The sequence below is a fragment of the Salmo trutta genome, chromosome 1 (assembly GCF_901001165.1).
Source record: "Salmo trutta chromosome 1, fSalTru1.1, whole genome shotgun sequence".
Taxonomy (NCBI): domain Eukaryota; kingdom Metazoa; phylum Chordata; class Actinopteri; order Salmoniformes; family Salmonidae; genus Salmo; species Salmo trutta.
The window spans coordinates 8,788,208-8,803,100 of NC_042957.1; the positions used below are offsets into that span (position 1 = coordinate 8,788,208).

Sequence of the window (14,893 nt, forward strand, 5' to 3'; positions counted from 1 at the left end):
CCTGAGAGCATTCCTTTTCTACCAAACAGCAGTGTAGAAGCTGTAAACAGATAAATTCAGAGAGTGGTAACAGATTTCCTTCTGAACCAGAGCTGCAGCACACTCATTCCGGGACAACATGTGGCTAAGGGACCTCCATTGGACAATGGATCCGAGATCAAACGCATACAGGCTGTTCTCAACTCCAGATGTGATTGTATTGGTATAAAACATCCACCCAACCATAGCGAAATGTACCCAACTATTTTAACCTTGTTCAATACACCGTTCACCAGTGCGGACAGAGAGTGCGTGGTCTGCACGTGGCACTCAATGCATCCTTGGCACTATAGCCCAAGTTGGTCTGGTTTTATCGCGAAGATTGAAGCGCGCACATTGACCTAGACGCGCAATACAGGGAGGTAGACAGCGAAAGGAGAAATCAGAGCGCATCTCTGTTAAGAGGACGACTCTGAAGCTGTACTGCTGATTGAATGGGTCACTTTCTTCTGCCTGGTTCAATACGTGACTTGCTCGGAACGAAACACGGAAAAGAACAACCGCCGATGATGAGATATAAACTTTTTATTTTATCGCAAAATAAATAATTGTAGTGAAATAATACGTATGATAGATTGAGTACCGCAAATACTGCCACTTGGTCTTAGTTGTCACTTCAATTGAGAAAATGTTTCTAGTCGGAGGAAGATGTCCAACGATAATGATCATCGTTTTAGTACTTTTCGTTGTGTTGGTGACGAGCTTTCCCAACAAACACCACAACAAACTCCACAACGGTGTTTTTTTGTTGGTAAGCAACTTTTTTCTTAATTATTTTCTTCTATATTTTAGGTAAATAATACGTTCCAAATGTCACAGGATTTGGATATGAATTGAGCTGATGTAAATGATCCTCTATGAAATGAATTACATGTTTTACGCTATAGCCTAATATAACAGCTTATTTGATGTCAGTTATCTCTTCAAATTGAAATTAACTTTCATTTATCCACAGAGAGGATCTGTTCTCGTGCCAGCGAAACTTACTGGAGTGTATGACATATTCTGAATTGTAATTAACTTCAGTTACAAAAGTTAACCTTCTAATAAACCAAATCAAAGAATCACAGACGAACAATGTTGTGCCTAACATTATGCTACACTGAAATCTCTAGGGCCTTGGGGTAAAGGGTTATTCGCCGTTTCTCCATGTATAGTAAGATATCTAGGCATCGAGAGAAAGTCGTTCTGAGCTGCACTGAGCAGCGTAGTATTACACAGACAGCCTCCTCGTCTACAGCAGCTATAACAGATGGGCTTTCTGAACTCCCTTTGAAGCACACATCTATCCGTAAGAGTAACTAATGTGGGTGTTTGTGCGGCTCATGGACATATATGGGTGTGTGTGTGTCTGTGTGTGTGTGTGTGTAACGGCCTTGAAGGTCATCATGAACAGAATAAGATGTAAGAATGAAGGAAAGGTGTAAACAGACAGATTCCAGAGCTCTATGAAGTCGTTCATCTGTACATTCTCTCCCCTGGTCTCCTTCAGTGGATGCCTTATTGATGTCCTGATGCCCATAGCCTATAACTGATTGATGATGTATGTCAGTTGGATGTCAAACAGAAGAAAAACAGTGAGGGAGAGAGACAGAGAGGGAGAGTTAGAGAGAAAGCAAAATAGAGAAAGAGGGGAAAGAGAGAGAGAGCATGTTGTGATTCTGGTGGTGGTAATGAGTGTGCGTTTTGGGCACCAGTGACCCTGTGCACCAGTGACCCTGTGCACCTTTCCTGGTGACCTGGTAGATGCCAGTTTAACCAGGTAGAGGAGGGGCTGGTTTGTACACTAGAGGAGCAAGAGGCACAATAGCAAGGGCTTACATAACCCTAACCCAAACTTTACCCTAACACAGCAGGGTTAAAGGAACCCTAAGCAGATCTCTCTCACGCTGGAATAAGGTCACAGGTCAGGCTGGTTGATTGTTTACATTGGCCATCTGTGTTATTTTTTCCCCCTTTTCATGGGGGGGCTGAGGAGGGGTGTAGAATGTGGAGTGTGCATGGCCTGGTTCACAAATATTGAAACCTGTTCACTCTACCTATCTGTTTCTTCTCCCTCCCTCTCCTTGCCTCCTCACTCTTTCAAGGCTTGCGATCAAAGGGCCCCATAGTTTATTGTTCTTCTGTAATGGTTTGGAAAGGGCCAAGTGTAGAGGCCTTTGATATCTGTGGACACATAAATCAGGCCTGCCTGCCTGCCTGTCACACCACTCGCTTGCCTGCCCTCTCTGCCCTCCCCTCTCTGCCCTGCCCTCTGCCCTGCCCTGTCCTGCCCTCTCTGCCCTGCCCTGCCTGTGTTCCTCTCCTCTTACGCACGTCGGATGTGGCAGAGCTTGCAAACCATTACAGACTACAAAGGGAAGCACTTCTTAGAGCTGCCCAGTGACACGCGCCTACCAGACAAACTTCTATACTCGCTTCGAGGCAAATAACACTGAAACATGCATGAGATCACCAGCTGTTCTGGATGACTGTGTGATCACGCTCTCCACAGCTGATGTGAGTAAGACCTTTAAACAGGTCAACATTGACAAGGCCGCAGGGCCAGACGGATTACCAGGACGTGTACTGTGAGCATGCGCTGACCAACTGGCAAGTGTCTTCACTGACATTTTCAACCTCTCCCTGTCTGAGTCTGTAATACCAACATGTTTCAAGCAGACCACCATAGTCCCTGTGCCCAAGTACACTAAGGTAACCTGCCTAAATGACTACCGACCCGTAGCACTCACGTCTGTAGCTATGAAGTGCTTTGAAAGGCTGATCATGGCTCACATCGACACCATTATCCCAGAAACCCTAGACCCACCTAAATTTGCACACCGCCCTAACAGATCCACAGATGATGCAATCTCTATTGCACTCCACACTGGCCTTTCCCGCCTGGACAAAAGGAACACCTATGTGAGAATGCTATTCACTGAGCTACAGCTCAGCGTTCAACAGCATAGTTCCCTCAAAGCTCATCACTAAGCTAAGGACCCTGGGACTAAACACCTCCCTGCAACTGGATCCTGAACTCCCTATAGGCTGTCTCGCCGTTGTTGGTGATCAGGCCTACCATTGTTGTGTCATCGGCAATCTTAATGATGGTGTTGGAGTCGTGCCTGGCCGTGCAGTCATGAGTGAACAGGGAATACAGGAGGGGACTGAGCTACCCCCAGGTGGTAAGGGAAGGTAACAACACATCCGCCACGCTGATCCTCAACACAGGGGCCCCTCAGGGGTGCGTGCTCAGTCCCCTCCTGTACTCCCTGTGGTAGGCCTGATCACCGACAATGACGAGACAGCCTATAGGGAGGAGGTCAGAGACCTGGCAATGTGGTGCCAGGACAACAACCTCTCCCTCAACGTGATCAAGACAAAGGAGATGATTGTGGACTACAGGAAAAGGAGGACCGAGCACACCCCCATTCTCATCGACGGGGCTGTAGTGGAGCTGGTTGAGAGCTTCAAGTTCCTTGGTGTCCACATCACCAACAAACTAGCATGGTCCAAGCACACCAAGACAGTCGTGAAGAGGGCACGACAAAACCTATTCCCCCTCAGGAGACTGAAAAGATTTGGCATGGGTCCTCAGATCCTCAAAAGGTTCTACAGCTGCACCATCGAGAGCATCCTGACTGGTTGCATCACTGCCTGGTTTGGCAACTGCTCGTCCTCTCACTGCAAGGCACTACAGAGGGTAATGTGTACAGCCCAGTACATCACTGGGGCCAAGCTTCCTGCCATCCAGGACCTCAATACCAGGCGGTGTCAGAGGAAGGCACTAAAAATTGTGAAAGACTCCAGCCACCCTAGTCATAGAGTGTTCTCTCTGCTACCGCACAGTAAGCAGAACTGGGGCGCCAAGTTTAGGTCCAAGAGGGTTCTAAACAGCTTCCACCCCCAAGCCATAAGACTCCTGAACATCTAATCAAATGGCCACCCAGACTATTTGCATTGCCCCTCCCCCCATACCCCCTCTTTTATTATCTATGCATAGTCACTTGTGTTGTGCTTAAGAACAGCCCTTAGCAGTGGTATATTGTCCATATACCACACCTCCACGGGCCTTATTGATTAAATATAGAACACCAAGTCCAATTAAATCAAAATATACAACACCAGGTTCAATTTAATCAAAATACAGATCACCAGGTCCAATTAAATCAAAATACAGATCAGCAGGTCCAATTAAATCAAAACATAGAACACCAGGTCCAATTAAATCAAAACATAGAACACCAGGTCCAATTAAATCAAAATATAGAACACCAGGTCCAATTAAATCAAGATACAGATCACCAGGTCCAATTAAATCAAAATATAGAACACCAGATCCAATTAAATCAAAATATAGATCACCAGGTCCAATTAAATCAAAATACAGATCAACAGGTCCAATTAAATAAAAAAATAAAACACCAGGTCCAATTAAATCAAAACACAGAACAAAGAAGGAAGACAAGTCCTAATGTGCTTGGAGCTGTGTAATGACCTTCCCTAAATTCTCAGAGGGACCTGACAAGACCCAGAGGTCTTCAGGATCCTCCTCTTTCTCTCTTCCGTAAAGAGACAATAATGTTTGACAGGGGTTACCTCTAAATGGTGACCATGCGTTCTCATGGTTGGATCAGATCTGACCGACCAACAGGCTGACTTTTTTTATGGGAGAATTGCAGCCACTGAAAAAGTACAGTCTGTTCTCAGGCCCATAACCAACTGTTTTGTCACCGCTCCAGATTTTGGTTTAAACTGCACTACATTTCAGATCGCAAACTGACACTGCTTCAGTTACTGAAGTCCTGTCAGATGTTTGGGCTCTTTATTAGCACTGTAGATACTGGCCGAATTCAAAGCTTTGAGTAATAGAAGACCCTTACCTGACCTTAGATACATTTATAGTGGCAACTTGATTTAAAGGATGGTTGACCTTTACATTTGAGTAATTTAGCAGACGCTCTTATTCAGAGCGACTGACAATCTTGTACATTCATCTTAAGATAGCTAGTTGAGATAACCACATACAGTATCACAGTCATAGTGAGTACATTTTTCCTCAATAAAGTAGCTATCAGCAAAGTCAGAGCTAAACGATGTTCACTTTATCACAGACAGGCAGACAGAGCGAGGACAGAGGGAGAGACAGAGGGAGGAGGACCTTGGGGAGACCTATGGCTTCTGTCTGTTGAATGTAGCTGCACATTGTTTACATCTTAGTTATTAGCAAACATTCTTATCCAGAGTGAGTTCCTGAAGCAATTAGGATTAAGTGCCTTTCACAAGGCTTGGGGATTTGACCCAGCGACCTTTCGGTTACTGGCCCAACGCTCTTAACCGCTAGGCTACCTGCGCCCTAAGGCATGGCAGGACACAGCAGGTTGAAACACAGGGCCAGCCGGCCCACCATCCCAGGGGTCCCACGACTCCGAAGCTCTCTCATTAAAACTAGAGAATCTGGCACAGGCTCCTCTTTGTCAAAGGCCTGGATGCCAGGGCTCTGGCTGCTGTGGGAAATAAATGAGAAGCAGACAGATGGACGGGGCTTGGTTGGTTGGTCTGCTGGTTTGTTGCCCCAATGGTTTCTAGGAGCTCTGTCACTAAGTCATATCATGGTGCAAATGCTTTTCCTGGGGAAATAGCTAAAGCAAGTAACCTTTGTATCTTAAACTAGCCAGTAACCACTGTATTGTTTATGATTAATGTCATCAAGGTCTTCAGAGCTGTCCAGTCCACTGTGTTTCATCATGATGCTTAATCGAGGTGTCCTATCTTTTTCCTCAGGCTCGTGCTCAGCCGCCCATCAGTGGGGTCCATCATGGACCGGAGGCCCTGGAGCAGCAGAACCAGGTCCAGAGCCTCCTTCCCCCTGTCACTGAGCACCGCCACAAGAGGAGGTGGTCCCACTCCCAGCACCGCTCCGTAGGGGTTCTGCCTCAGCCTGAGCCTGAGGAGGAGATCAAGCCCTTCATTCTGGACCTGAAGAACTTTCCTGAGCTGGCCAACGCAGACATCAGCTCGCAGAACCCCAACATCCAGGTGTGTTGACGATAATTGATAGTATTTTTATAAAGCTTTTCTAGCCCCTCAAGAGCGATTTACATTTGTACTGGGGAAACTCGCCTAATATAAATAATAAATATACATAATATATGCCATTTAGCAGACACTTTTATCCAAAGCGGTCATGTGTGCATATATTTTACATATGGTTGGTCCCGGGAATCAAACCCAGAATCCTGGTATTGGAAGCGCTAGAGGTGTCATTACAGACACCCTGGTTCGAATCCAGGTTGTATCACAACCGGCTGTGATTGGGGGTCCCATAGGGCAGCGCACAATTGGCCCGGCGTCGTCCGGGTTTGGCCGGTGTAGGCTGTCATTGTAAACAAGAATTTGTTCTTAACTGACTTGCCTAGTTAAATAAAAAGGTAAAATATATATATATATGCTCTACCAACAATGCATTGCACCCTGGTAAAGCAGGGAAGAGCAGTGATTATAGAGATTCTTTATCTTGATTCCATTCTGTGGTGAGGAGTTTCTACTTGGCATGAGTGGCAATTCAGCAGAACAAGACGGTAGTTACTTTCACATTGCATAAATAGTTCCAGTCTCCACCTTCACTTCTATTTCCTGTGATTCCTCCAGCGATTAACCTCAATGTCTTCAGCATGTCCTTTCCTGTGAATCCTCCAGCGATTAACCTCAATGTCTTCAGCATGTCATTTCCTGTGATTCCTCCAGCGATTAACCTCAATGTCTTCAGCATGTCCTTTCCTGTGAATCCTCCAGCGATTAACCTCAATGTCTTCAGCATGTCATTTCCTGTGAATCCTCCAGCGATTAACCTCAATGTCTTCAGCATGTCCTTTCCTGGGATTCCTCCAGCGAATAGCCCTTAATGTTTTCAGCATGTCCTTCCGTTGAACTCATCTCAATCTCACAGTAGTTAGTTCCATCTACTGGTCGACTCAGGGCAGTTCACTTCAGGATGTGGTTAGCTGGATGTAATGACCCCATGCAGGCTGGATCTACCCTCTTATGGTCTCTCCGTGTTGCCTGGTGCTGACAACTACTATGGGAGTGAGCTAACGTACAGGTTGAGTCATACAGTAGTGGCCTACCAGTGTAATGAGATGTAGTTAAGCGTGGGATCTTCTGACTGAGTGCTCACTGCTCATCTCATGTCTGACTGGTTAAGTCGGAGCTAGAAATTAGGCAAGTAATTCCCTTGATACTTCTGGAAGGTATGTTTTATGTGCCGTCAGTGAATTTGGTAAACATCTCTTGCTTCCATTGTGGCTTTCCAGTAACATTTAGATGTTAATCTTTGTGTGCGTCCTCCTATTGAAAGTATGTCTTTTTGTGAAGTAAGTGTTCAACTTTGTCGTTTTGGCAGACTTTGTGACCATATAAGGACTAGTTGTAGCTATCTTAGCATGTCCACGGAATCAATATCAATATCATGCTTCCACAATGGTTCCCTAAATGATTCCCTCTCCCTTCCTCCCTCCCAGGTGACCATTGAGGTGGTGGACGACCCTAACATGGACTTAGAGATGGATCTGATAAAGGACTGGATCCCCCCATCCCCATCCCCCTCGTCCTCTGTAGGCTGGCTGGGGGGTAAGAAGCTGTTCTGGCCTCTGTTCTGGGGATACACAGACGCTGACTCCAACGAGGATGGGACGGGACGCTCAGGGCCGGAGGAGACTGGAGAGGAAGAGGAGGAAGATGACCTGTTGGAGTATGGTAGCGAAGAGCCCCTCCCTAGCGGAGTGGGAGATGACTGGGACAGTCGCTGGAACGAGGGTTGGGACGCCACACAGAGCTACTATGGTGAGGCCTTCTTTTGTTCGCTAAGTGGCAGTGTCTGTATAGCTGTCACTCAAATAGCTTCCCGTCAAATGTTGGCTTCCAGGACAAAGTCGTAAAAAAAAACTGGAAAAGAACAGTGATCTCTAATCCACTTTTGCATGCCTCAGAGTAGTGTATCATTATAAAATGGCCTACAAAAGTTGAGAATGTTATTGTTTTGAAATAGTGAGAAACAAAGAGAAACAAAGATTCACAGGATTAAGAGAAATGTCAATAAGTGATTTGTTAGCAAAGAGGTCGATAGACAGAAAGAGAGAGAGAGAGAGACAGAGGGAGAGGGAGAGAGAGGATGGAGAGAGAGAGCGAGAAGGGGCTGAGGACTGCAGCAGGGTGGCAGGGGCTGTACTGACTGAGGAATGTGGCAGGGCGGCAGGGCTGTACTGACTGAGGAATGTGGCAGGGCGGCAGGGCTGTACTGACTGAGGACTGTGGCAGGGTGGCAGGGCTGTACTGACTGAGGACTGTGGCAGGGCGGCAGGGCTGTACTGACTGAGGACTGCGGCAGGGCTGTACTGACTGAGGACTGTGGCAGGGCTGTACTGACTGAAGACTGTGGCAGGGCTGTACTGACTGAGGACTGTGGCAGGGCGGCAGGGCTGTACTGACTGAGGACTGTGGCAGGGCGGCAGGGCTGTACTGACTGAGGACTGTGGCAGGGCGGCAGGGCTGTACTGACTGAGGACTGTGGCAGGGTGGCAGGGCTGTACTGACTGAGGACTGTGGCAGGGCTGTACTGACTGAAGACTGTGGCAGGGCTGTACTGACTGAGGACTGTGGCAGGGCGGCAGGGCTGTACTGACTGAGGACTGTGGCAGGGCGGCAGGGCTGTACTGACTGAGGACTGTGGCAGGGCGGCAGGGCTGTACTGACTGAGGACTGTGGCAGGGCGGCAGGGCTGTACTGACTGAGGACTGTGGCAGGGCTGTACTGACTGAGGACTGTGGCAGGGCTGTACTGACTGAGGACTGTGGCAGGGCTGTACTGACTGAGGACTGTGGCAGGGCGGCAGGGCTGTACTGACTGAGGACTGTGGCAGGGCTGTACTGACTGAAGACTGTGGCAGGGCGGCAGGGCTGTACTGACTGAGGACTGTGGCAGGATGGCAGGGCTGTACTGACTGAGGACTGTGGCAGGGCGGCATGGCTGTACTGACTGAAGACTGTGGCAGGGCGGCAGGGCTGTACTGACTGAGGACTGTGGCAGGGCTGTACTGACTGAGGACTGTGGCAGGGCTGTACTGACTGAGGACTGCGGCAGGGCTGTACTGTCTGAGGACTGTGGCAGAGCGGCAGGGCTGTACTGACTGAGGACTGTGGCAGGGCGGCAGGGCTGTACTGACTGAGGACTGTGGCAGGGCGGCAGGGCTGTACTGACTGAGGACTGTGGCAGGGCGGCAGGGCTGTACTGACTGAGGACTGTGGCAGGGCTGTACTGACTGAGGACTGCGGCAGGGCTGTACTGTCTGAGGACTGTGGCAGAGCGGCAGGGCTGTACTGACTGAGGACTGTGGCAGGGCGGCAGGGCTGTACTGACTGAGGACTGTGGCAGGGCGGCAGGGCTGTACTGACTGAGGACTGTGGCAGGGCGGCAGGGCTGTACTGACTGAGGACTGTGGCAGGGCGGCAGGGCTGTACTGACTGAGGACTGTGGCAGGGCGGCAGGGCTGTACTGACTGAGGACTGTGGCAGGGCGGCAGGGCTGTACTGACTGAGGACTGTGGCAGGGCGGCAGGGCTGTACTGACTGAGCGAGCGAGAGAGCTATGCTCTGCGAGCACTCGACCGTCAGGCCATTGTGGAGCTCCAGCCTTTGAAGTGGACACTGGGTCCCAACTTGCAGCTCGCTGTGGAGGCCTGCTGTCTTTTGAAGATGGGCCTGATGCGCTCGCTAATGGCAGCATGAGCCTGTTCCCCCGGATGGACAAAACAGCCCACTGCTTGTGTATAATTAGAGGGCAGATTGGGAACAGGGAATGACAGGGGCCATTCGGCTGGGTCTTTCATCCCCCCTCCGGGCCCCCCAGACCCCGACTCGGCCCTCTGCCCTGGGCGGCAAGGCCTTTTGAGCCTGTTCAAGAATTCGGGGGCTTTCAGGGACGTGGATAACATTTACGCCTCTATTGTTTTTTGTTTCTCTTAGTTCTCAGTCCGTTTTCTGCCTGTGCATGATGGGAAAAGAGCATAGTGCCTTCTGGCTGCACAAGCAGGCAGCTTTATTCAGCCCTGTAGACCACAGCATAGCCAGGCAGCTTTATTCAGCCCTGTAGACCACAGCGGAGACATGCAGCTTTATTCAGCCCTGTAGACCACAGCGGAGCCAGGCAGCTTTATTCAGCCCTGTAGACCACAGCGGAGCCAGGCAGCTTTATTCAGCCCTGTAGACCACAGCATAGCCAGGCAGCTTTATTCAGCCCTGTAGACCACAGCGGAGCCAGGCAGCTTTATTCAGCCCTGTAGACCACAGCGGAGCCAGGCAGCTTTATTCAGCCCTGTAGACCACAGCAGAGCCAGGCAGCTTTATTCAGCCCTGTAGACCACAGCGGAGCCAGGCAGCTTTATTCAGCCCTGTAGACCACAGCAGAGCCAGGCAGCTTTATTCAGCCCTGTAGACCACAGCGGAGCCAGGCAGCTTTATTCAGCCCTGTAGACCACAGCAGAGCCAAGCAGCTTTATTCAGCCCTGTAGACCACAGCGGAGCCAGGCAGCTTTATTCAGCCCTGTAGACCACAGCAGAGCTAGCAGCTTTATTCAGCCCTGTAGACCACAGCAGAGCCAAGCAGCTTTATTCAGCCCTGTAGACCACAGCAGAGCCAGGCAGCTTTATTCAGCCCTGTAGACCACAGCAGAGCCAGGCAGCTTTATTCAGCCCTGTAGACCACAGCGGAGCCAGGCAGCTTTATTCAGCCCTGTAGACCACAGCGGAGCCAGGCAGCTTTATTCAGCCCTGTAGACCACAGCGGAGCCAGGCAGCTTTATTCAGCCCTGTAGACCACAGCAGAGCCAGGCAGCTTTATTCAGCCCTGTAGACCACAGCGGAGCCAGGCAGCTTTATTCAGCCCTGTAGACCACAGCAGAGCCAGGCAGCTTTATTCAAGACAGAGAAGGGCTGCAGCTTCATACATTGTGATGTAAATGAGCATGTGGCTGTGTACATACAGTATGTATACATTCATCAACATTGAACGTCTCTAAATGAGGTGCATGTGATCTAGGAACAGGGCAACAATGTTTATGAAGTGATCAGATCTGAAGGCTTTTAGTGAACATAAAGTATGTCAGTCAGACTAGCGTAAAGTTGGGGCTTCCCTTCTGTAATTTAAATGCTCCTGAGAAGAGTCTATTCCTGTGAACTGGCCGTATGGTGAGTTGGCTGTGCCACAAAGGACATTAGACCATTTTCCTGTCCTGTTAAGTATTCAAAATGTAATGTATACTTTTGGGTGTCAGGGAAAAAGTAAGGAGTAAAAAGTACATCATTTTCTTTCGGAATGTAGTGAAGTAAAAGTAATCAAAAATATAAATAGTAAAGTAAAGATTCCCCCCAAAAACGACATAAGTTGTACTACTAATAAACCCTTTGAAGTTGTTTTCCTTTTCATTGATCGCTCGTTAAGCACAGGTGGTGAACCAGCCAAATGCTTTTAATTGGAGTTCTACACAGTTAGGATGTAGCACAGTTAGGAAATCCCACAGCTGGGAGAGAAATTCAACTCTTACTGATTAGAGAGTAATCATGTGATGGGGGAGAAGTGTGTGTGTGTCTGTCTGTGTTACCTCCATAAAATGTAAAACAGCTTAAATAGGAGAAACACTATACATCATCATTTAATATCATGAGTTTTGTTTTGTCGTCCCCCTCCCCCTCCCCACAGAGAAGGAGGGGACGGAGGAGTGGAGTGCCTGGTCTCCGTGCTCTGTCACCTGTGGTCATGGAGAGAGGAAAAGGACACGGTCCTGTGGTTACTCCTGCACCCTGACAGAGGCCTCCAAATGTGACATGGAGCGTTGTCCAAACGATGTCAACACTGTGGCTGAACCTTTCCCCTTCGAGATGGAGAACGGCACTGAACCTTTTGGCACAGGTACTTTGAATACCCTTTTTCCATTTACACCTGGAAAAAATACAATATAACAGAACAGAACAGGGCAGAACAGAGCAGGGCAGAACAGAGCAGGGCAGAACAGAGCAGGGCAGAACAGAGCAGGGCAGAACAGAGCAGGGCAGAACAGAGCAGGGCAGAACAGACAAGAGCAGGACAGAGCAGAATAGAACAGGGCAGAGCAGAATAGAACAGGGCAGAGCAGAATAGAACAGGGCAGAGCAGAATAGAACAGGGCAGAGCAGAATAGAACAGGGCAGAGCAGAATAGAACAGGGCAGAGCAGAATAGAACAGGGCAGAGCAGAATAGAACAGGGCAGAGCAGAATAGAACAGGGCAGAGCAGAATAGAACAGGGCAGAGCAGAATAGAACAGGGCAGAGCAGAATAGAACAGGGCAGAGCAGAATAGAACAGGGCAGAGCAGAACAGAGCAGGGCAGAACAGAGCAGGGCAGAACAGAATAGAACAGGGCAGAGCAGAATAGAACAGGGCAGAGCAGAATAGAACAGGGCAGAGCAGAACAGAGCAGGGCAGAACAGAGCAGGGCAGAACAGAATAGAACAGGGCAGAGCAGAATAGAACAGGGCAGAGCAGGGCAAAACAGAACAGAGCAGAACAGAGTAGGACAGGGCAGAACAGGGCCGACAGAACAGGGCAAAACACAATAGAACATAGCAGATCAGAGCAGAAATAACTATGTAATTAGATGGTAATTGGCACAATGGCCTCCCTCTGCTCTCCTTTTAGACGTGGACACCTGTGAGAAGTTGCTGAACTGTAAGAGCAACTTCCTCCAGAGATACCTCAACCAGGTCCTGTCAGAACTACCCAGCTGCCCCTGCACTTACCCCTCGGCCACCGCCTACACCGTGGTCAGCGTCTTCGACGAGGGACGCAACCAGACGTTCCGTTGGCGCGACGCCAGCGGCCCTAAAGAACGCCTGGACATCTACAAACCCTCGGCGAGGACTTGCATCCGCTCGGCCCTCTCCGGCGACGTCGCCACGCTCGCCGCCCAGCACTGTTGCTACGACAACCGCGGCCGTCTGATCACGCGGGGGAAGGGTGCGGGTACGCCCAACCTGATCAGCACAGAGTTTTCACCGGAGCTCCACTTCAAGGTGGACGTGCTGCCCTGGATCCTGTGTAAAGGGGACTGGAGCCACTTCCACGCGCTGCGACCGCCCAACAATGGCCTGGTCTGCCTGGAGAACCCCCACCATGACGTGTTCATGAACGACCTGGAGGAGGCCCGGGAGTACTGAGAACGCATGCAGTAGCCAAAACTATATTACCCAGAATGTGCCAGAACAGTGGGGTACAATCCTAACTTGAGAAAAGAAAGCAGGACTGTTTTGCATTGCATTAAAGTCAATAGGAAGTTTGTGGATTGTGAAGTTTAAGGTGCAAGTTAATCTCAAGTTACCAGGCCCAACAGAACAGAATTGAACTTCATTGAACTGAAAAAAAAAGATGCAGTGCTGCCGATGTGTTTCGCATCCAGCCTGATTCCCAGCTCTCTCGATGTCTGCCCACACTCCTGTGTGCATGTAAGCATGACGTTGTCATCTAGCCTGTTGGTGTTGTAGGAGCTCTGTCTGTGTGACTGACCATCAGTGTTGGGGGTAACGCGTTACAGAAGTAATGATATATAATCAGATTACTTTTATGAGTAATGGAGTTTGGGTAATACATTACATGACCAAAAGTATGTGGACACCTGCTCGTCGAACATCTCATTCCAAAATCATGGGCATTAATATGGAATTGGTCCCCCCTTTGCTGCTATAACAGCCTCCACTCTTCTGGGAAGGCTTTCCACTAGATGTTGGAACATTGCTACGGGGAATTGCTTCCATTCAGCCACAAGAGCGTTAGTGAGGCACTGATGTTGGGTGATTAGGCCTGGTGCACAGTTGGCGTTCCAATAAATACTGCCGGCTGAGACAGGAGTTGTCGGGAGACACTGTGGCCCCGTCCGACGATACCCCCGCACAGGGCCAAACAGGCAGGATATAACCCCACCCACTTTGCCAAAGCACAGCCCCCACACCACTAGAGGGATACCTTCAACCACCAACTTACCATCCTCAGACAAGGCCGATTATAGCCCACAAAGATCTCCGCCACGGCACAACCCAAGACAGGAAGATCACGTCAGTGGCTCAACCCACTCAAGTGACGCACCCCTCCTAGGGACAGCATGGAAGAGCACCAGTAAGCCAGTGACTCAGCCCCTGTAATTGGGTTAGAGGCAGAGAATCCCAGTGGAGAGTGGGGAACCGGCCAGGCAGAGACAGCAAGGGCGGTTCGTTGCTCCAGTGCCTTTCCGTTCACCTTCACACTCCTGGGTCAGACTACACTCAATCATAGGACCTATTGAAGAGATGAGTCTTCAATAAAGACTTAAAAGTCTGCGTCTCTCACATGGGTAGGCAGACCATTCCATAAAAATGGAGCTCTATAGGAGAAAGCCCTGCCTCCAGCTGTTTGCTTAGAAATTCTAGGGACAGTTAGGAGCCCTGCGTCTTGTGACCGTAGCGTACGTGTAGGTATGTACGGCAGGACCAAATCGGAAAAATAGGTAGGAGCAAGCCCATGTAAGCCCATGTAATTCTTTGTAGGTTAGCAGTAAAACCTTGAAATCAGCCCTTGCCTCAACAGGAAGCCAGTGTAGAGAGGCTAGCACTGGAGTAATATGATCAAATTCTTTGGTTCTAGTCAAGATTCTAGCAGCCGTGTTTAGCACTAACTGAAGTTTATTTAGTGCTTTATCCGGGTAGCCGGAAAGTAGAGCATTGCAGTAGTCTAACCTAGAAGTGACAAAAGAATGGATTAATATTTATGCATCATTTTTGGACAGAAAGTTTCAGATTTTTGCAATGTTACGTA

General features: G+C 49.2%; 1 protein-coding gene across 1 annotated transcript; it reads left to right on the forward strand.

The window, feature by feature from the left end:
• Positions 1-258: 258 nt before the first annotated feature.
• On the forward strand, positions 259-13,473 carry LOC115157638 (isthmin-2-like). The gene is made up of 5 exons (XM_029706097.1): positions 259-790; positions 5,806-6,060; positions 7,542-7,863; positions 11,773-11,982; positions 12,749-13,473. The coding sequence occupies exons 1-5, from the start codon at positions 668-670 to the stop codon at positions 13,264-13,266; spliced, it is 1,428 nt and encodes a 475-aa protein (XP_029561957.1). The 5' UTR covers positions 259-667; the 3' UTR covers positions 13,267-13,473.
• Positions 13,474-14,893: the final 1,420 nt, after the last annotated feature.

Excerpts from the sequence above, each read along its gene's own strand:
- LOC115157638 (XM_029706097.1), top strand. The coding sequence starts at position 668 with ATGTTTCTAGTCGGAGGAAGATGTCCAACGATAATGATCATCGTTTTA. Across the intron at positions 791-5,805 it reads ACAACGGTGTTTTTTTGTTG|GCTCGTGCTCAGCCGCCCAT; the intron begins GTAAGCAACTTT and ends CTTTTTCCTCAG. Across the intron at positions 6,061-7,541 it reads CGCAGAACCCCAACATCCAG|GTGACCATTGAGGTGGTGGA; the intron begins GTGTGTTGACGA and ends CCTCCCTCCCAG.